Source organism: Penicillium canariense (assembly GCF_028826845.1).
Source record: "Penicillium canariense strain IBT 26290 chromosome Unknown utg000006l_segment0_segment0, whole genome shotgun sequence".
Taxonomy (NCBI): Eukaryota; Fungi; Ascomycota; class Eurotiomycetes; order Eurotiales; family Aspergillaceae; genus Penicillium; species Penicillium canariense.
The window spans coordinates 1,446,810-1,467,039 of NW_026622733.1; the positions used below are offsets into that span (position 1 = coordinate 1,446,810).

The 20,230-nt window shown below is 51.1% G+C and overlaps 11 protein-coding genes across 11 annotated transcripts; 8 read left to right on the forward strand and 3 right to left on the reverse strand.

The window, feature by feature from the left end:
* Nucleotides 1-472: 472 nt before the first annotated feature.
* N7482_008501 (uncharacterized protein) lies at nucleotides 473-3,135 on the forward strand (the record flags this gene model as incomplete). The annotated part of the gene is made up of 11 exons (XM_056690625.1): nucleotides 473-501; nucleotides 556-699; nucleotides 756-835; nucleotides 983-1,205; nucleotides 1,318-1,463; nucleotides 1,520-1,854; nucleotides 1,905-1,921; nucleotides 2,111-2,266; nucleotides 2,315-2,334; nucleotides 2,388-2,511; nucleotides 2,604-3,135. Coding segments are annotated over 11 exons (1,806 nt in total), but the record flags the coding sequence as incomplete, so codon positions are not given.
* Nucleotides 3,136-3,380: 245 nt separating this feature from the next.
* Nucleotides 3,381-4,613, reverse strand: N7482_008502 (uncharacterized protein; the record flags this gene model as incomplete). The annotated part of the gene is made up of 5 exons (XM_056690626.1): nucleotides 3,381-3,411; nucleotides 3,486-4,114; nucleotides 4,169-4,305; nucleotides 4,367-4,378; nucleotides 4,508-4,613. 5 exons carry the CDS (start codon nucleotides 4,611-4,613, stop codon nucleotides 3,381-3,383), a joined length of 915 nt encoding a protein of 304 aa, XP_056540391.1.
* A 290-nt stretch (nucleotides 4,614-4,903) lies between these two features.
* On the forward strand, nucleotides 4,904-8,004 carry N7482_008503 (translation initiation factor 2; the record flags this gene model as incomplete). The annotated part of the gene is made up of 3 exons (XM_056690627.1): nucleotides 4,904-4,927; nucleotides 4,983-7,794; nucleotides 7,853-8,004. 3 exons carry the CDS (start codon nucleotides 4,904-4,906, stop codon nucleotides 8,002-8,004), a joined length of 2,988 nt encoding a protein of 995 aa, XP_056540392.1.
* Nucleotides 8,005-8,357: 353 nt separating this feature from the next.
* Nucleotides 8,358-9,222, reverse strand: N7482_008504 (HNH endonuclease; the record flags this gene model as incomplete). Its single annotated transcript, XM_056690628.1, has 2 exons — nucleotides 8,358-8,936; nucleotides 9,028-9,222. The coding sequence occupies 2 exons, from the start codon at nucleotides 9,220-9,222 to the stop codon at nucleotides 8,358-8,360; spliced, it is 774 nt and encodes a 257-aa protein (XP_056540393.1).
* A 458-nt stretch (nucleotides 9,223-9,680) lies between these two features.
* Nucleotides 9,681-10,932, reverse strand: N7482_008505 (elongation of very long chain fatty acids protein; the record flags this gene model as incomplete). The annotated part of the gene is made up of 3 exons (XM_056690629.1): nucleotides 9,681-10,061; nucleotides 10,143-10,384; nucleotides 10,458-10,932. The coding sequence occupies 3 exons, from the start codon at nucleotides 10,930-10,932 to the stop codon at nucleotides 9,681-9,683; spliced, it is 1,098 nt and encodes a 365-aa protein (XP_056540394.1).
* A 766-nt stretch (nucleotides 10,933-11,698) lies between these two features.
* On the forward strand, nucleotides 11,699-12,963 carry N7482_008506 (acyl-CoA desaturase; the record flags this gene model as incomplete). The annotated part of the gene is made up of 2 exons (XM_056690630.1): nucleotides 11,699-11,864; nucleotides 11,939-12,963. The coding sequence occupies 2 exons, from the start codon at nucleotides 11,699-11,701 to the stop codon at nucleotides 12,961-12,963; spliced, it is 1,191 nt and encodes a 396-aa protein (XP_056540395.1).
* A 547-nt stretch (nucleotides 12,964-13,510) lies between these two features.
* On the forward strand, nucleotides 13,511-13,723 carry N7482_008507 (benzoate 4-monooxygenase cytochrome P450; the record flags this gene model as incomplete). Its single annotated transcript, XM_056690631.1, has 1 exon — nucleotides 13,511-13,723. One exon carries the CDS (start codon nucleotides 13,511-13,513, stop codon nucleotides 13,721-13,723), a length of 213 nt encoding a protein of 70 aa, XP_056540396.1.
* A 1,064-nt stretch (nucleotides 13,724-14,787) lies between these two features.
* Nucleotides 14,788-14,922, forward strand: N7482_008508 (HAD-like domain-containing protein; the record flags this gene model as incomplete). Its single annotated transcript, XM_056690632.1, has 1 exon — nucleotides 14,788-14,922. The coding sequence occupies one exon, from the start codon at nucleotides 14,788-14,790 to the stop codon at nucleotides 14,920-14,922; it is 135 nt and encodes a 44-aa protein (XP_056540397.1).
* Nucleotides 14,923-14,949: 27 nt separating this feature from the next.
* Nucleotides 14,950-15,558, forward strand: N7482_008509 (uncharacterized protein; the record flags this gene model as incomplete). Its single annotated transcript, XM_056690633.1, has 2 exons — nucleotides 14,950-14,953; nucleotides 15,005-15,558. The coding sequence occupies 2 exons, from the start codon at nucleotides 14,950-14,952 to the stop codon at nucleotides 15,556-15,558; spliced, it is 558 nt and encodes a 185-aa protein (XP_056540398.1).
* A 425-nt stretch (nucleotides 15,559-15,983) lies between these two features.
* N7482_008510 (uncharacterized protein) lies at nucleotides 15,984-16,682 on the forward strand (the record flags this gene model as incomplete). Its single annotated transcript, XM_056690634.1, has 1 exon — nucleotides 15,984-16,682. The coding sequence occupies one exon, from the start codon at nucleotides 15,984-15,986 to the stop codon at nucleotides 16,680-16,682; it is 699 nt and encodes a 232-aa protein (XP_056540399.1).
* Nucleotides 16,683-16,775: 93 nt separating this feature from the next.
* Nucleotides 16,776-19,841, forward strand: N7482_008511 (uncharacterized protein; the record flags this gene model as incomplete). The annotated part of the gene is made up of 2 exons (XM_056690635.1): nucleotides 16,776-16,898; nucleotides 17,820-19,841. 2 exons carry the CDS (start codon nucleotides 16,776-16,778, stop codon nucleotides 19,839-19,841), a joined length of 2,145 nt encoding a protein of 714 aa, XP_056540400.1.
* Nucleotides 19,842-20,230: the final 389 nt, after the last annotated feature.

The window sequence follows — 20,230 nt, forward strand, 5'->3', positions numbered from 1 at the left end:
CAATTGCACCGGGGATTGCGCAGAAGCTTCTGAAGTATTACTACAATCGTGATTATTTATCCCAATTCCAGCATCTGTAATAGCCACTACCGCTCTCAAAATCTTCCTGAGTGTCCACCAGAGGCGTGCGTATGTGCTGTAGTTTGCCCCACAGAGCCGTCGGGCTCTGTTTGCGACCCCGGCTCTTTGGTCTGGGGCGGCCAATAGCCGAAGTCGGGGCAACAGCCGAACCCCGCGTTTTCTCCTTCCACGTGGTCGCAGCACACTCGGACGCATCGGGGAACACAGTTGACGTGCCTCGAACGCCCTAGTTCATCATTTTACAGCTCTGGAGATGCAAGAAGATGACTCGCTTCACGTTGTTCCCGCGCCAATCGGGAAAAAGCGCATCCCTGTACGTGCAGTGGTGCCCGGGCCTCGGCGTCGTGTGATCTAGGGGAGCCGATGAATTAATGCGCATCTCTGGTATAGAAAGCTTGCAGTGCCTGTCGGCAGTCAAAAGTGAGTACTCAGCTATAAATTATCACTGTATTTCTGGAATTAATTAGGTCATAGGTTAGATGTGACGGAGACAGGCCGTGTGGGAGGTGAGAATGGCACGAGGCATGGTATTCGTCGGAAACTAACATATTCCAAAAGATGTCAAAAGCTTGACAGACAATGCGTGATCTTCGATATTCCTAAAGACCCTGTGTCGGAGTATGACGGGTTCCACCCACTACTGCACACGTCAACATCCACTGACACCTTTTCAGGAGACTCGAGGGGGTTGAATCTGAGGTCCAGTACCTCAGGAAGCAACTAGATGACATGCGGGAGCTCCTACAGAAGACCCGTGAGTCTCCAACGATGAATTCTGAAGATCTATCCCCTCGACAGATACGAGAGAGACCACAGCAAATCAGCCGGGATAGCGCATGCCCTTCATCACGTTCTCAACCCACCCTACTTCGGGGCAGTATTACTGCTTTGACTGTCCCAGAACCACCTGGATATACTAACAGAAATGGTGACCCTTATTCAAGTTCCGTGCTAGATGTTTCTCCGAATCAGATCTCGGTACACTCACTTTATGAGCCTCCTCGCGTAGAGCACAGACCTCATAAGAAGAGGCGCTCTTGCTTTGAGATTCGCGACGAGGCCGTTGCGGACTTTATTGATAAGGGGCTGATCACGCTTGAGTGTGCTATTTCTTGCTTCAACACGTGAGTTGGATCTCATGATCTTTGCTTTTCCCGTTGACTATTGGTTAACTTTGCTGCTTCCTTAGTTTCTTCCAAGGATGCGTAAGTAGCATGCGGCAGCACATCTTGCGAGGCTGGATCATTCTAACATCCATCTCATGAAACAGGATAGATACATACCGATCTTCGATCCAGATCATGACACCTTCGACTCCGTACGGGCTCGCAGCAGCATTCTACTGAATGCTATCTGCACTATAGGCTGTATGGTTGAAACAAGTAAGCGCAAACGAAGAAACCCCAACGTACTCACCATCTAGCTAAGACCTCAACAGGATCTGGAGGACCAATGTCTGACATTTTGCATGCTGAGCTGAAAAAATGGATCAACGTCATAATTCAAAACAAAGGGCTCAATTGCTTAGAGTCGGTTCAAGCAATGCTAATTGTTGCTTGCTACTCCGCGGAGCGTTTACTAATCCTGTCGTTCGCTACACGAATGGCTCTCGATCTTGGCCTTCATGAAGCATTTGAGGAGCTCACCGAGCGCCTTGCGACAAAGAATGACGGAGATGTATATGGTGTTCCAGATCCTGATTTTGAAAGAGAGCGCGTGCTCATGCGCAAGTCAAGGACTTGGTTTGGGCTTCTGGTGCTAGAACATATGTTGGTTTTTCTACCCTGGCCTTACAACATCTAAGCTGATGATGTACATTCTAGATTCCGCGTCGATGGAGGTAAGCCGCCAGGTATCCGTTTGATAGGCAATTCCCGACGATGTCGGATACTGCTGAGTAACCCATCGTCAACGATTTTGGACCTTCGGTTATTCTCTCAAGTTGAGGTATGTTTTTCTTGATCTTTCCATGGGACCGCATCCAACGATACTAACGCTTGTTTGAAAGCTTAACATTCTGAGAGGTTAGATATGGCCTTATTCCTTTCCGCTCAAATACGTCATCTGATGGGGACTTGACCACAGCAACAATTAACGATACCCTGGGATTGGGGACAACACTTGACCGACAAGGCGTATCGGACTTTGTCCATGAAATGAAGATCGATCTTGATTTGTGGTTTGAGTATGTGAACTCTTCAAGGCCATTACTCAAAAATACTGACTTTTTTAGTGACTGGTTGCGAATTATTGGTAAGAATCAAATCACTTGATGTTAGCAGGTCTGACTGATGGGAAATCCATAGAGGGCTGTACCCCCGCTGAGCAAGAGAAGCCATATCTACTCGTTGCTCTCCGGATCCAGAAATGCTGGGCTGAGATGATGCTAAATTGCAAAGCTCTTCGGGCTATGGGCGTGGAAAATGTGGCGTACGTATTGCCCCTTTCGGACACTAGAACCGCTCTTCTTGGGGTAAATCGCAGTTAGCGAAACTCTCGGCTAACGTGTAGATTATATGCAGCGCCATGACAAACACTGAGCGAAACATTCTCCTCACTGCCAAAGCCACTGCCCGCAGACATCTCCGGCTTATCATTGCCGAGCCAGACTTCTACCTGGCCAAGCTCAAATACGCAATGGACTTTGTCTGGGCCAAATGCGCTTTCGCATTCTTGCTTCTGCTCAAACTCTCGCGTCTTCTCCCCGAGCGAGATGAGGAGCACCATGAGCTTCTAGAACACGGCAATCGACTAGTGCACGAGCTCAGCAAAGCGGGCTCCAATAGCAACCACTCCGGCGCGGGGAATATCTATCTCCAAATTCTTAAAGTCAGCATTGAGAAATACGGACGCGCCTTGCGAGAGACCCAGCAACCAGGCACGGGTGGGTCTAACGTTACGTCGCCGTTCTGGGAGCTGTTCGACGCACAGGCGGATCTACAGTGGTTTGTGCCAGAGCAGTTCGTTTCAGAGTGGGACTTCCCCGGATTAAATCTCTTCTATTTCCCCACTGCGATGCAGGACTTCTTTGGTGATTTTTCATTGGCTATGTGAGTTGTACATTACACATCAGAGCACAAGCATAACCGATTGAAAATCATGAATTGGGACAAACAGTCTATCCCTAGCTCCTTATACTAGATGCCTTAGATACAGACTAGTGTAGTTTCTAGAATCCTGTTGAATGTTGTACTTTTGTGCGGCGCTCGACCATATTTTATGATTGGTGGATGCTGGTGGTATCAATAGCTTTGAGTCGAAAATAATAAGGCACGTTACGTTTCATCAAGAAAAGCACTTTAACCCAGGGCCTTCATGGCGAGCTCGACACTGCAGCATAGTCAGTTTCCGTGGCTTCAAGAATTGGCCAGTCAAGTTGGGTAGGAGGGGAATATGAAACATACACAACGAATGTACCAGCCGAGACGGGCATAGCTCTGAGCAGGGTCGGGCCGATACCCTTCCAGAAACCACCCAGGCCCTCTACGGCATAGGTCTTCTTGAAGCAGTCACGCATGCTGGCGAACTGCTGGTTGGCGCCGAACCCGTCGGTCTGCATCTTACTCTTGACCACATCGAAGGGGTAGCTGGACAGCCACAGAGCCTCACCGGCCAGACCACCGTAAGTGGCGACCTTGACGGCAGATAGATCCTCACGCTTCACATTGTTACGCTTGGCATCCTGGTTCATCATGTACTCGAAGGCCATGAACCAGGTACCGTAGGCCTGGGCCTCCCGCAGAATAGTGACAGCCTGACCGCGGTACAGACCACGCAGAGCGCCTCCTTGAGCGGACAGCTTCTGAACGCAGTCAATGGGACCCGAGTACAGACGGTCGGCACCGTGCGGCTGCGCCTGCAGGCGGATACGCACGTGCTCAATCGGGCCGGACAGCACGGAGTTGGTGACACCGGCGAAGGAGCCGGCGAGCCAGTACTGGGCGTACGAGAGCGTGCTGTCGGCGTACTTCTTCTTGTTCAGCTCCTCAAAACGGCGGCGTGCCTGATGGAATGCACCGAACTGAACACTGACCTGTGGAAGGGGTTAGATAGGCAGAAAGCGGATATCCGCGGAATTGACACATACGCAGGCGCCGATTCCGATCAAGGGAGTCAGAGTACCCTTGTAGAAGGCCGCAGGACCCTCTTTCTTGAAGATCTGGGTCGCACAGTCGACCGCACTCTTATACTGAGAGGTGGTCTGCAGCCGAACCTTGACGATATCTGGGGCATTGGGGTTAGACACGCTTCGCAGCGGGAAAATTGTGCAGACGGCGTCACAAACCGAATGGTTGTCCTATAACTCTGAATTAGCGATTACATACATAAATGGATCCTAGAACCCCGGAGTTTGGGAACAAGAACGTATCCAATGCGACTTGCGCCTGATTGAATGCTCGCCGTCTTCCCCGGAGCGCACACTTACCCAGCAGAACCTGAGCCATCCCACCGGCGGCGCCCGCGGCCAAGTCCTTGACGGTGCGCAGGGCACCACCGCCCTTCTGCATATCCTCGAACGCTTCAGACTCCATGATTGGATTGGTCGAGCAATTGAAACACTGGAGAATGTTGGAAAGAGGCAAGTTCTCCGGACTCCAGAGTTTATAGCAGGACCTTATCGTGATGGCGCCATCTGGGCGCTGATTCGCACGCACCGCCGACTGCGGGAAAACGGGGTCTTTGCCGTCGGGAAACTTATGTAAGCGCCTGAGAAAAGCGTCCACCGCCTAAAAACATTCGAAGTGGAGCTTTGCTTGGATTCATGAGATTCATTGGATTCGTTGGACTCCAATGACGACGAGCTGTCAGCACCATTGCAGCTATGCACCGCCGAGCAGTCTGGAGGGTATGGTTTCCCTCTCTTTGTACTCGGTTTTTCATGATATCTGATTGCAGTCCAGCTCTCGCGCCGCGTTGATCTCTCGTCAACCACCACCGCAGCCTCCCCGAACCTAGCCTGTCCGCGGTCATTTCGGTCATCTGCAGTCCGATTGAATACCGATAATAGCTCCAGAGACGGTAATGGTGAAAGCGCCCCGCCAACCTCACCCTCGCCAGCTCCCAAGTTTGCAAGCCGATGGGGTGCCAAGCAGGCCTCGAAGCCTACCGCCCTCAGCCCGGCGGAGCAGGCATTGCGCGATGCCATCATGGCAAAGAGCAAACCACCTCCCGCGCCAGAACCTCCCAAGGCGCCAGGCCTCGAAAAAAGAATGCCCGGTACTCAATTCTACATCGATAATCCTGCCAAACAAGACTTCGTGCGCACCTCCAGCAGACCCACCGACAACCAGCAAAGACATCCTAGAACTCCCCGACGTACAAATAATTCGGTGTATGCGGCTCATGGGCACCCGCGAGAAAAACGAGATTGGACCTGTCGACACTGCAACAAAAATGTCTTTGCGAAGCACACGTTTTGTCCTTTCTGCAAGACACAGCGACAAGAGCCTGCTAAGCGGGAGCCACAAGAACGCTTCATAGGGGACTGGGACTGCCCGGGCTGTGGACATCATGTGTTTGGGAGGCGGAACGCATGTACCTCATGTGGCACCCCGAAGCCTGAGATGGAGTCTTTGCGCGCACGTTCGTTCAGGGCAGATGATACACGGTCTGGCAAGCTTCGCAATCTGGGTCAGTCGATCCTTGACGAGGCGGGGGAGGAGGGTGCGCTGCTTGGGGGGGGATTGCGGGGGACCCAAAACTTCAAGGTCACCCAGCAGGATGCAGAACCCCAAGAATCGCAAGGCAAAGGTCGTGAGCGAGATAAGGCAAAGAACGAGAAGAAGGAAGCGGAAAAGCAGAAAGACAAAGAAACAGATAACAAGGATCAATGGTCCTGGGATATGTCTGCCTTGGAGCAGCTGGGATCTATCGAAGCGCAACAGGAAACGGTTGATGCACAGAAGAAGCCAAAGCGCCGCGACGGACGAATTCAGCGTGGACAGGCTGATGAGGGCGATTTTGACCCTGAGGCCCGCAATCGTCGTCGTGAAGAGCGCAAGCGTCAGAAGAAGGCGAGGGACGAGAAGGTGGCAGAGGAGTCTGCGCCTGTCCCCCTTCATCTCCCTGAATTCATCAGCGTCAGCAACCTGGCCGATGTGATCGGCGTGCGACAGGCCGAGTTCGTCGCCCGCATGGAGGATATGGGCTTCGAAGATGTGACGTATAACCACGTCCTGGATGCCGAGACTGCTGGTCTGGTGGCCGCTGAATTCAACTACGAAGCCATATTTGACACTGGGGCTGAGGATCTCGAGGCGGCGCCAGTGCCGAAGGATACATCCGACCTGCCACCCCGCCCGCCTGTCGTAACCATCATGGGCCACGTTGACCACGGCAAAACCACCATTTTGGACTGGCTGCGTAAGTCGTCGGTGGCAGCTACTGAGCACGGTGGTATCACTCAGCACATTGGTGCCTTCTCTGTGGCCATGCCTTCCGGGAAAACAATTACTTTCTTGGATACCCCGGGTCATTCTGCGTTTTTGGAGATGCGCAAGCGCGGTGCCGACGTGACCGATATCGTCGTCCTTGTTGTGGCCGCGGATGACAGCGTCAAACCGCAGACCATTGAGGCTATCAAGCATGCCACGCAAGCAAACGTCCCTATCATTGTTGCTATTAGCAAGATCGACAAGGAGGGCCGTAACCCAGATCGGGTGAAGCAGGATCTGTCGGTCCACGGTGTTCATGTGGAAGACTATGGCGGTGACGTTCAGGCCATTGGTGTGAGCGGCAAGACCGGCGAAGGCATGATTGAGCTTGAGGAGGCCATCGGTGTACTCTCTGAGATGCAGGACCACCGTGCTGACAAGACCTGTAACGCCGAGGGATGGGTCATCGAGGCAACTACCAAGGCCCACGGTCGAGTGGCCTCTGCACTCATTCGCCGCGGCACCCTGCGTCCTGGCGACGTTATTGTTGCCGGTGAAACTTGGGCACGTGTGCGCACACTCCGCAACGAAGCTGGTCTGTCTATCAGTGAAGCTACGCCCGGAATGCCTGTCGAGATTGACGGATGGAGAGAACAGCCCGTTGCTGGAACGGAGATTCTGCAGGCATCTACTGAACAGAAGGCCAAGGATGTGGTGGCGTACCGCCAGAAGCGGGCAGATACTCAGAAGATGAGCGAGGACATGGTTGCCATCAATGAGGCACGGCGCGAGCTTCTGGACAGACGTCGATCTGAAGGCGGAGACTCGGAAGATGCTCCCATTACCCCTACCGAAGCGTCTGGTCCGAAGGCAGTCAATTTCATTATCAAAGCTGACGTGGACGGCTCCGCCGAGGCCGTGCTCAACTCAATCGCCGCGATTGGCAACAATGAGGTCTATGCTAATATCCTGCGATCTGGCGTCGGTCCCGTGGCTGAGTTCGATATTGAACATGCAGCCACTGCCAACGGTAGAATTATTTCTTTCAACATGCCAATCGAGCCCAACATGATCCGCCTTGCTGAGCAGGAATCTGTGACTATCATGGACCACAACATTATCTACAAGCTCATTGACGATGTGAAAGATGTTCTGAGCGAATATCTCGCACCTACTGTGACTCAGCGTGTGACGGGCGAAGCGGAGGTTGGTCAAGTGTTTGAGATCACCGTTAAGGGCCGCGACAAGACCGCCATTGCAGGATGTCGTGTGCGTAACGGTTTGATAAACAAAACCAAGAAGGTCCGAGTGATTCGTGGCAACGAGACCATTTATGACGGTAAGAACCTACTCACTGCCAAATTTCATCTAGAATCCTTGCTGACATATTTTTTCAGGCACGATGACTTCGCTGAAGAACGTCAAGAAGGACGTCACCGAAATGCGCAAAGATACCGAGTGCGGTATTGGCTTCGAGGGCTGGACCGAGTTTGCTGTTGGCGACCACATTCAGTGTTACGAAGAGATCTTTGAGAAACGTCATCTGTGAGCCGAGCGTTAACGCCCGTCTTTCTTCATGCGGCCATTAGCCGCTGTATTTCTACACCTTGTTTTTCTTCCCCACCCCTACCCTGTTATCTTGTGCATTCAATCTTGTACCATATGTTGCCCCCTTTTCTTCATCGACATGGTTTGCATCTAGGGCTTGAGCGTTGTTCCATATACACTACACTACTCTACACTACTGCTTGTGATGATCATATATACTGTAACTGAGCATGGATGTGGATGCAATGGTAATGCATTTACAATATCTAAATATTACGAAATCTGCGCTATACCTGCAAGCCATTATCCTTAAGTAAATCTTGTATACTGTTCCCTTCACTTCTTTTCGGCTCCCTACTTCGCCTTCCACCTCACCCTCCCAACCCACCGTGCCCAATCCTGCACATCCTCCCTCTCCATGATCATATCCACAGTATAGTAGTCCCTCGCCAGCTCCTCATTACTTGCCATGCGATGCACAAAGCTATGACAAGCGCGGCACAACCACGCAACACTGTTCAAGATCCATTCATCATGCCATCCTTTCTTCAACACCTTCGCATGCACACCGCGCGGAATCAAATGGTGGTACGACAGCGGGATCCAGTCGCGCTCGCAGATCTCGCACGCGTCCGCGCGCGTGGTGCTCCAGACCGGTGGCGCGCTGGTCACGCTCGCCGTATACTCGCTGAGTACAGGGGATAGGAACTCCGGCAGATCATCCGCATCCGGAATGAGCCCATAGACAGAGAGGGAATCGGTTACTGTTACAGGAACCGTCGAGCAGAGGGTATCGAGGACGGTGCGGTCTAATGGCGTGTCTGCGTCTGCCGGGACGTAGATGGATGCGAGATGTGGATCGTGCTGAATTGCAGCGTATGTGAGGGCTTGGAGGGCCTCTGGAAAGGAGGTGAAGACTTCTGTTGCGATGAACTATGGAATCCATGCCACGGGTCAGTTTTAAAGCTTCATTAATCGGGCTTTGGAGCAAACGCTATGCTGGATGGAAGATCTGGGTATGTACATCAACAAACTCGGCCAATTCCTCTGGATCCACTCGTTCAGGCAGCGCCGTATCGGTGCTGGCAGTGGTCACTCCTTTGCGGCCATTGCGCCTGGCCCTGGGTCGTCGCTGGCCGGTCTTCGGCTTTTCGGAGCGGGCGACGATCGCGCTTGAGAGACATTCTCGGAAGACGCTATAGTTGTCATTGGAGGTCATTAGGGCGTTCAGTACCCATGACCTGTGGTCCGACGCTCCCAAGTACTTTATTGACTTGGTCAAGGCTGGAGCAATGAGTGGAGATTGCCCCGCGGCAGCGGCAGTTGACATCATCTCCGGTCCCGGGCACCCCGTTCGGACAGAACGGGAAACACAAATTTTGGCTTTCTAATTGCTGTTGAATGATCGGTAATTATCTTCATGTGCTAAACTACCGGCTATTCAGTGCTGAGAGACTCTTACGCCGGACAGAGAGAGTGCTTTGCAATTTTCGAATGACAAGGCCTGCCCTCGTAGTTTGATGACGCCTCTTGTGGGCGCTCTGGTATCCATATTCCAGCTATGAAATCACCCAGACTATATTGGAGAATATCGTTTACAGCCAGCAATCCTATCCTTGTATGGGCAGCAGGATCATTGAAAATGCATACAGTATGGCTCTCCCTTTCGGCCAGCAATCATTCTATCTTCTTTCTATATGATTTGATGTAAAATTGCACAAAAAGAAAGATCAGAGGCAACAGATAGAGGGCTGCCAATATAAGTGGAAAAGCATCCCCGCTACCACTCAAGCATGGGATTGCACTCTCATTGGCCACCATTCTGGCCATGCCGTCAGCAACGACTGAAGGGTGCTCAAGGCTTGCAGAACAGTCCGAAGGAGGCTCCAAGGCGTTTTGGATGCGCTTTCCAGTGGATTGAACCCTATAACTCACGAAGAGATAACTGGAGGCCCAGACCAATCCCACTACGAACTGAGCGATTTGAAGACTGGTCAAGGTGCGTTTGAAGCTCAAGGAAATTGGAACCCCAAGTGTTTGGATAGCGAAGTATGAGTACTAGAAACTTGTCAGTATAGTACATATCTAGAAGCGCTGCAAAAGATGATTGGCAGCGGAACTTGGGGTAAAAGAATATACCATTAAAGTGTGGATCCCCGAATTCAATATTATGCCAACAAAAGCCAAAGGTGATTCATATTCCAACGCTACATATGAGCATATGATCACACCGACATGATGATAAGTTTGCAACGTTGAGCTGGTTTTCCCTCGCGAAAGAATGATTAGCGTGTCAACGACTTCGTAAAACTTGCTCATATAGAAGAGCCAGCCAATATAAGAGCCTCCTCCTTCCCAGAGGCTTTTTGAACGTATTAAAACTGAGCCAAGTTAATAAAAAAAAAATCAGGTGACCAATGCCCACGATATCCAGAATGGTGGTTTGATAAATACCTCGGTATGCACTTGACTCCGTTTCACAAAGATACTCCGCCACACCAGCGTAGTAATTAGATTCTTCCCCTCCTACTGCCGACGGCCAACCGCTGTTTGTGAGGTAAAGCAGTCCGCAAAACGTCCACGCTGAAAATAGCGCAATCAAGGTATTGTGTGCTAGTACGAGAACTTTAAACATAGGCTTTTTGCTGAAGGCCCATGGCCTATGCTGCCGGCTAGCATTATATTGATTCAAGAATATCACCGCGGCAATGTATATCGCCGTGAAAGTGAGAACAGTGGGAAGATCATGCGAAATGTGGAATATAGCAGGATCAATTATGACCGGTCGAAAAAGCACTTCCGCGGAGATATTCGAAGGGGGTTGGGGAACATGTGGGACTGTCTTGGGAGGCTGGCTGAAAGGAAGTTGGAAAATCTCGAGTGGCGGAAGGCCGAGCTTAATCGGACTATGAGCTGTGCGGTAATCCATGATAATAGAATAAGTCTATTGGGACAAGATATTTTCACTGATGAGAACACTCGGTGCTGCCTGGTGAGTCTTTATATAGCAGAGCCCCGTGGCAGGTCTTCATGGTGGATCAGAGCTAGGAAAGAAAGAAGAGAGATCACAGGGAGTTATTGGAACTTGCAGCGGTGGAGTGTAGATCACATAGATATTGGTGTGGTCATCCACCATCATGTAATCTAAGTTCAAAAGAAATCCAGAACTATTGAAACCCCACTGCAGTGCAATGTAGATCTTTCTAGATAGACTCATGCCAAGATGTCTAGAGACCCTTTGCTGTCCGTTTTAGCCACCCATCAAAGAACAGAATACGTCAGAGCGCAGTCACACTATTTCTCCATCGATTATATCAGAAGCTGTCGAAGGGCCATGAATGGACTACCAGTGTAAATAGTGTCCACACGAAGGCTGAAATAGATCCTGCTTGTGCAACCGTGCTGTGTTCGTGTAACCCCAGTCAAAAGAAATGTTGAGCCTCTTACCTACCGCGCACACCTAGTGCAGCTGAGATCTGTTGATTGAGAAGTTGATTGAATGCTAGTTTATATATTGAAGTCTTTCGTGCCCTTGCGGGCTTTTGTACTTGACTGAGTTTTTGAATCTACGATCTCGCACAAGTGAAAAATATGCTACTTTGAAATCGCCCATTACAGAGCCATCAATATTATTGGCTTCTAAACAACAGAGTTCTGACTTTTCGGAAAATCCTTCTTTAGTTCCTTCCAGCAAAATGTCGAACCGCACCAGTCTAGCCTCGTTGAACTGGCTACACACAATAGCTCTTGTCATGCTCCCCTTGGGAGCCTTGATGATTCTACCCTGGATCCATGCTCACAGAGCTACTATATGGTTTATGCTCGGTTATGGATATCTACGAGGCTTTGCCATAACGGCTGGTAGGTATTCTGCTCATCCACATCTCTTCCGCCGCATTGGAAAACTTTCTGATGAAAAGAGAATTGATATATAGGCTACCACCGCTTGTGGGCACACAGAGCTTATACAGCTAGAACTCCATTGAAGCTAGCTCTTGCGATACTTGGTGCCGGTGCGGCGCAAGACAGTATCAAAAAGTGGTGTCGCGACCATCGAGCTCATCATCGCTACGTGGATACGGATAAAGATCCATATAACATACAGAAAGGATTTTTTTATGCGCACATGGGTTGGATCTTGTTTGAAGAGGGTCATGGTGTCCAAACCACAGGCCGCGTGGACATTAGTGACCTGAAATCTGACCCAATTGTGCAATGGCAAAGCCGAAATCATCTGTTCTTGGCATTACTTGTGGGTTATGTTGCTCCTACAGTGATATGCGGCCTATGCTTTGAAGACTTCCTTGGGGGTTTTGTTTTCGCAGGCTGCTTAGGGACAGCTCTACAACAACAAGTCGCATTCTGCGTAAACTCTGTCGCACATTGGGCAGGGACTCAACCTTATGGAGCCGGCAAGACTCCACGGGATCACGTCTTGACCGGAATATTAACCTTGGGTGAGGGATATCATAATTTTCATCACGAGTTCCCGATAGACTATCGGAATGGTGTTCGATGGCATGATTTTGATCCAACCAAATGGGTGATATGGATATGTTATCAAATCGGGCTTGTCACTAATCTCAGACGTTTCCCCCAAAACGAGATCGAGAAAGGGAGGCTACAGCAAAGGCGAGCAAAATTGGACAAGGAATATGAGACGGTTGACTGGGGTGTGCCGCTTGCGGAGCTGCCGGTTATGAAGTGGGAGGAGTACAAGCAACAAGCAAGAACGGGATGCAATCTGATTGTTATCGGGGCAGCCGTGCATGATGTTTCAGCTTTTGTTACAGAGCATCCAGGAGGCCCAGCAATGATTACGGGGGCGATAGGGAAGGATGCAACAGAGATGTTTGGAGGGGGTATGTATCGTCATTCTAATGCAGCCTCCAACCTTCTACATAGAATGAGGATAGCTAGAATCGAGAAAAAAGTCAACCTGGCCTCAGGGGAAGACTGATGGGAGTGGATGAATCAATTTCGGTTTTACGTCCATACTAGTCCAGTATTTAATTGATATCGAGGTAGCTTCCTAGCTCAGTCAGCTTCTAGAATAAAGATAGAGGTAAAAAATGTTCATCATATAATCTAGAGGAATACCAAATTTTGAACTACTGTGGAATAAATCTAAAGGGCTAAGATCGGCGCATCAGTCTCTGTGTAACGGTATACAATATCTTGTACAGGACTGTGATGATTTCAGCCACAGTGAATCAATATTTCGGCCCAAAACAAGCAAACACTTACCATTTGAATTCAGACCGCTAATCTCGAATATGTAGATCTCTGAATAGGTCGACCATTTTTGCTTTTTGCCTGCACGGCCCTTCACTCTGGGTTTGAAGTCAATATACCAAGTGGGTGTGTGGCTCGACAAAAGAAGGTACTGGCATTTAGTCCTGCACTTGAGCTCCTACCCCTGCGAGATACCAACGCCAGTATTCTACATTTCGTACCAAGCAGACCAGGCTCGAAAGAAGCAACCAAACTGTGCGAGAAAGCGCATCATGCCTAATGCCTTGATTCGAGGGGTGTCAGGCACTGATGCACCCTCACAGGTAATGGCAATCACAATGTATCATGTTCTCAATAATGCACGAATCTACGACCAGCTCCAAGATGAGCTGCAAATCGCCCTTCCCGGTGAAAGCGTGGATGCCTCGTGGAGCGACCTGGAGCATTTACCCTATCTTGGCAGTGCATCGAGTACAGAAAAGTGACAAGCCCGTAGGCTACATAGCAGAAGACAGCAGTGATTTTCGAAGGCTTGCGACTATCTGCCGTCGTTGAGTTCGCGTCTGCCCCGGATTGCCCCAGACGAGGACTTGATTTGTCATGGCTGGGGAATTCCCGTCAGGGTACGCTTTTTCTCCTCCAGCTAATAAATGAGTGACTTCTGATTCACAGAGAGTTGCAAGCATAGACTTCGATTAGTATGTCCAGCCATTTTGTTCTACGCAATGCCGAAATCTTCCTGATCCGTTGACCTTTTACCCGGAACGGTGGCTATTACCCTCATACAATCTGAATCGGTATCTCGTCCCGTTTTCGAAAGGCAGTCAGGGCTGTCTGGGCCCCAAGTTGGTTCCCTTCCATGGCTTTCCTGTATTGTGATGTGCCCGACTGACGAGGCGAGTATGGCGCACTTCTGGCTCTATTTAGGGATAGCCACTCTTCTGCGCCGATTCGACTTGACACTCGTCGGGACAGATAAAAGCAACGTGATGATAGTACGCGACTGTTTCAATGGGCAAACACCGGCTGGCCAGAATTGTATACGAGTACTAGTTCTATAGAACAAAGTAGTGTGAAACAGGAGGCCGCATCTTAATATCCAGGTGAATTTGGCCGATACAATCCTGGAGGGTGTTTCCAGGTGCATGACGAATAGCTCCCGGTACAAATGGGGTATCAATTGGTCATGGGGCACAATTTAGGGATTTGGTATGAAAAGAGTAGAAATATCCAACAAGATGCATTTGAGTACATACAATTTAAAAGCCCCGATGATGACATCATATTCTGCCAAACATAAGATTGTCCCAATTTGTCTCAAAAAGGATATCCCATGTCAACGATTCACAAGTAGGACTGCATCTTATTGTAGCTCCAACACGGATTTGTGGCATTTATATCGTGATTTCTAAGTGCATGGGATTCCTGCTATTTGCGGAAAAGCGGGCGGTACAAAGAGCTCTCCCATCAAAACACCCGTCTCGGCCGAGCAACATTCATCACAACCCATCTCCCGCAACCCGCCCACAACACGTCTCGGTAATTCATCATGGCGAACAAGACAGTTATAGCCTTTGACCTCTATGGCACCTTGCTGTCCACAGACTCCATTGCCAAGGCACTAGCGAAGCACTTCGACTATACCAAAGCACAGTCCATCTCCGCACTCTGGCGAAGATACTAGCTGGAATATACATGGAGGCTCAACAGCATGGGTAAGGCGGGTCGCTCCGGACGTTCCTGCTGAGACGTCTAACAACACACAGAGCGATACGAGGACTTCTCGAGCATCACTCGGAACTCGTTACTCCATGCATTGACCGAGAATGGCGAGCATCTGGGCGACAGCGAGATCACCAGCCTGATGGAAGCCTACGATAGCCTATCTACGTTTCCCGACGTGAACGCGGCCCTGAACCGAATCGCAGCCGACCCCACCATTCACGCGGTAGTATTTTCCAACGGTTCGAAGGCGATGGTTTCCAACTCGGTAATCGGCTCCAGAGACCTTGCCCCGCACGCCAGTGTCTTCCAGGACCTGGTCACCGTCGACGAGATCCGGCGGTACAAGCCATCGCGCGCAAGCTATCAACACCTCGCGGAGAAGGTGGGCAAGCAGCCGTCGCAGATGAGCGAGCTATGGCTCATCAGCGGTAACCCGTTCGACATCGTTGGCGCGCGCAGCATGGGCATGAATGCAATCTGGATCGATCGCGCCGGCAGGGGATGGCAGGATGCTGCGGCACCGGAGCTACAACCTTCAGCAATTGTACGCAGTCTGGAACACATCGTGAACGAGATCAAGGGCCGTCATAAGTAGTCTAGCTATGCCACGGAAAGCACCCCATACAGAGATCCAAAGGGGGAAAAGGAATGTACAGCTGAAAAGTATTTCCAAACGCTCCACGTATCAAGAAGAATTTGGGGTAAGCCAGCAATAGATCAGTCTTTCCTCCCATTTCCCCTCGAGGAACCCATTGCAAGGTGGATTCTAGAGTGAATAGGGAGGAATTCAGTTTATGTAGGGAAAGAAAGAAGAAAGCGCCAGGAGCGAAAATCTCGGTAGAAATAGCTGGCGCAAGCCCTCTGACTAAGCCCACGTGACTGAGACCGAGATCCACCGGGGTCGGCTTATCGATAAGCAAAGCTCTCTGGTGCCTTTTGGGGACGCATTCATGCATCTTTTTTTCTCCCCACTGGTTCGCCCTCATCTCAGCTTTCTGCAGACTGCCGTGTGCAAGAATCATGTCACAGACATGGGAGACTAGCCGAGCGGCGTGGCTGTATCCCCTTCGGGTATGTGTTGAATCTACAATTTCCCTCTTCCTGCCGGGCAGGCGGATACTGACGAGTGCTGGACAGGGCATCTACTACTTTGCTACCCATCGATTCCTCTGGCCCTTATTCAAGGCCCGACTCGTGCCTATCGTCCTCCTATCCTCCTTCGTTTACTTCCTTCTCTTTTTCTTCACGTACCTGCCGCAGGTGGCTTTTCTGGCTCTCTTCCAAGGTGTCGGAGCATGGATCAATGGGGCATTCCTCGTGCTGGGCGAGGGTGCGGCGATCGTTGCGGCGTTGTTCGAGGCCTTCTTCGTGGACGAGACACTGGTGGATATCTTCGACTCAGTTCTGGTCAACGAAGGACAAGAGGAGCTTGTGCTCGCCTCGCGGGTCATCTACCCGGAGGCTGGTGACCCGGCCAGTCGACTCGGCACCCCGACGACCAGCGCCGTCTATGCGCCATTCTCGTTTCGGCAGATCATTGAGTTCATCGTGCTGCTTCCACTCAATTTCATCCCAGTCGCTGGTACGCCCATGTTCCTGGTGTTGACCGGTTACCGTGCTGGTCCGTTTCATCACTGGCGGTACTTCCAGCTGCTGGATTTCACCAAGCAGGAGCGGAAGGCCAGCGTGAGTCGACGGCAGCTTCAGTACACTACGTGAGTACCATTTGAAATATCGAACCCGGCCATTGTCTCTAACCGAAATAGGTTTGGGACGATCGCTCTAATCCTACAACTAATCCCCCCTTTCTCCATGTTGTTCTTAATGACCACCGCCGCCGGTGCCGCACTATGGGCCTCTGATCTTGAGCGCAAGCGCCAGCTCGCCGCTCTACGACCCCGTCGGCTAGGTGACGGTTATGATGACGACCCCACGGTATGATTCATAGCGTTTTCTGTTCCATATGCACATCATTATATCTCCTCGTGGGCACCAAACATGGGTCTTCCATAGACGTACGGAGTGGGCTACCCCTGGACCACAACGCATGAGCCCGATTTTTGATTGCGGACCCCTAAACCACCGGGCGTGTTTTTCCAGCTTGGGGAGGAACCCACCCACCTTCGTAAAATAAGCCCAATCAGATTGCGTGGCGGCGCATTTGACTTCAACGAAGACCCTCCCTGGACGGCGGACGCCACGTGACCTCTGCGCCATCATCCGCGGAGCCGACCTGCGACTCTGCCGCCGTTTATTCCACATAACAATAACCCTGAACGGTGCAGAAGGGGAATACATATGCAAATGGGCTTTTGCGGCTCCGAATTGACTTTCTATCTGTCTGTTTCGAGGACTGCTGCCCTAGTCCGCTGAGTACTCACTCCTAAAAACCAGCCTTGATCGCAGCTCAATTGCTTCTTGCTCGGGACTGAGCCCGGAGAAAGAGTCACAAATCGACGTGTTGAATGGAGAAGGGGATTCACGTTGAGGACAAGCGTTCAAGCGTGCATGTTGGTCTCTGCACAACCATCGTGCACAAGTGGGTCAATCAACGATTCACCCCGCAGTGCGTGGATGTACCTGACGGTGTCAGCGAAGCTCCTCACACTGCATTGACGATGACTATGACCTAATATCCCGAAGCCCGGTCATGTCGGCAATGCCCCATACTCACGGATGGACCCTAAGACGAGGCTGCGCAAGGCCTGCGACGCCTGCAGTGTTCGTAAAGTGAAGGTTGGTCCTTGCGATCCCGTCCAATTTATTTCTCCAGCCACTGATCTCTTCTGTAAGTGCGATAACAGCGGCCCGCCGTGTAGATCCTGCGCTAGCTTGGACATCCCCTGCACCTATGAGAGGCCAAGCAGACGTCGTGGGCCACCTAATCGTCATGCGGAGGCCCTCAAGAAGCAAAAGCTCGAGGCGCCGCTTGATGCATCGCCCACTAGCATCACGGACTACCCGCAGGCGAATACGCCGCCCGCCTCTTCCAATTCATCAATCAATCCACCACCATCGCCATTCCCAGCTTCGGCAGAAGCTATCTGCTCCCTGCACACTATGCAGTTACTCCTCGATGACTTCTTTACGTACATTCATCCCTTGGTTCCCGTCCCCCATGAACCCTCTTTCCGCGCGGCGTTCGAGCGCCGCGAAGATGCTACCAGTCGCACATTCCTGGCCCTGCTGGCTTCCATGATTGGATTCCTGGTGGCGTCCTTTCCCAGGCGACCCAAGCTACGTCTCAATACTGAGGCAGAACGATCCGCATTTCCGAATTCGATAGCATTGGTCAAGCGATGCCATGACGTCGCCATTCAAGCGCGAGGCACTGGATATCTCGACCGCAACGCCACAGTCTACGATGCCGCCATTAGCTATTTCCTCGGTGTCTGCTCTGGCTACATCTACAGCATGCGCCGGTGTCGTACGTACCTGGCGGAATGCCGTGCAATGCTCCAGGTCTATGACCTCTGCCGCTCTCCCACGAATCTGACACCCTCATCGGCACTGATGGCTACTAGTCCTATGCTATTGGACCAATCAGTCCCTGGTCTGATGGAGAGCAATAATGTTGATCTCATTACGCAAGAGCTTGGACGGCGGCTTTTTTATGTCTCCTTGGTTGGGTACCAGACCCTGCATCAACTTGGGTCCGCTGATATCAGGATTTATATACCCCCAGAAACCCCGACAGACCGGTATCCACCACTGCCACTCGAAGTGGATGATGAATGCATTTTCCCAACACATATCAACCCGCAGCCGGCTGGCCGGGTATCCCAACTTGTCGGATTCAATGCAAACGTACGCGTCTACGGTTCCTACAATGCTCTTCTGGCGTGGGAAATTGCCTTTGGCAGTGGTCGGATCTTTGACTGGGAACACCAACGCACATCACTGTGGGAGTGCCTCCAAAAAACCAAGTCAGCACTCCTCAATGCTCCCAGCGAGCTTTCTCTTTTCCACCCGAAAAGAACCCCGCCTGTGTGTATGCCTGAGGACGGTTCTATGTTCAGTTATCCGGATGACCATATCCACCAGGAGCGACGCGCCATCCAGTATGAGATTCAGAAGGCCAATATTTACGCCAGTCAGCTATGTACTAGGTCTTATCTGGTCGATAAATATTGGAATCTCTTCGAGACGTTCACCAAATACGGCAACTCGGCTCGGGCTGCGGCTCCGAATATCGCTGCACCGTCCATCAAGGTGGAAAATCCATCGGATGCACATGGCAAGGGTACATCGACTTCGTTTGAGACATCGTCACCAGCCCTAGTCCACGCACAGACAGATTATATCGGGGGGTTGATGGCAGAAGAGCGCAAGTTGGTCATCAAAGACTTATTCGTGCTCCTTCGGACAGTGAATGAAGTCAACATGGAACCCAACGGTGTCAGCATAGTACGTGACAGCTTTTGCTTCCTCCCATTTCCCCAACCTTTCTCCGCTTTAACTAAAAACCACCCCCAGACAACCAAAATCCGCCAAGTAGCATCCACCCTACTCAACATACCCAACCACTACCACCCAGCCTCAACATCGACAACCGTACCAATTGACCCATCCGCAGCCTCGCAGCCATCCACGCACACACCCACACCAGCCTCATCCGGTCTGCATGTCCTCACGGCCGCAGAAGCGGAATCTTATCTCCGCGCTTTCATCGACACCCTCGTCCGGCTGGAAGGCTACTCGTCTGCGACGACGGATTCAGGAAGCAATGCCGAGGACCTGACCCCGCTCACGAATGGGCGGGCCATGAGCTACCTGAGCGACTATGAGCGCGACCAGGAGGAACTCAGTCAGTGGGCCAGCTTGAAGGAGTACCAGCAGAAGTTTGCGGAGGCGGGAGGTGTTCTGTCTGAGCTGTAGCGTAGCAAAGCACTGTTCATTATCGTTCTAGTATAGGAATATTCAAAATGAGTTTATCTGCACGCTCGAGTTTATGAGAGCGCAGCCGAAGCCCATCTCACAACACCTAGGCCGATTCAGCTTCTGTCCTCATTGGACCACGGGAACACTAATATCTCAGTAGTAGGTGATGATAAATGAGAATGAGATATTGTTATCCCAGCGTGACTTCTGTGCCCTTTCGTGAAGAACACGGGCTCCTTCAAGCTACAACTTTAGATGTTCACTGTGCTCGGACCGCATTGCGTCTTCCATTGCAGGGAATGATACACGGACACGTGTTGAATAGTGGAATCAAATTTAAACCCAGGTTATCTTATAACAAGGTCAAGGCGGGCTTCGCCCAGTCA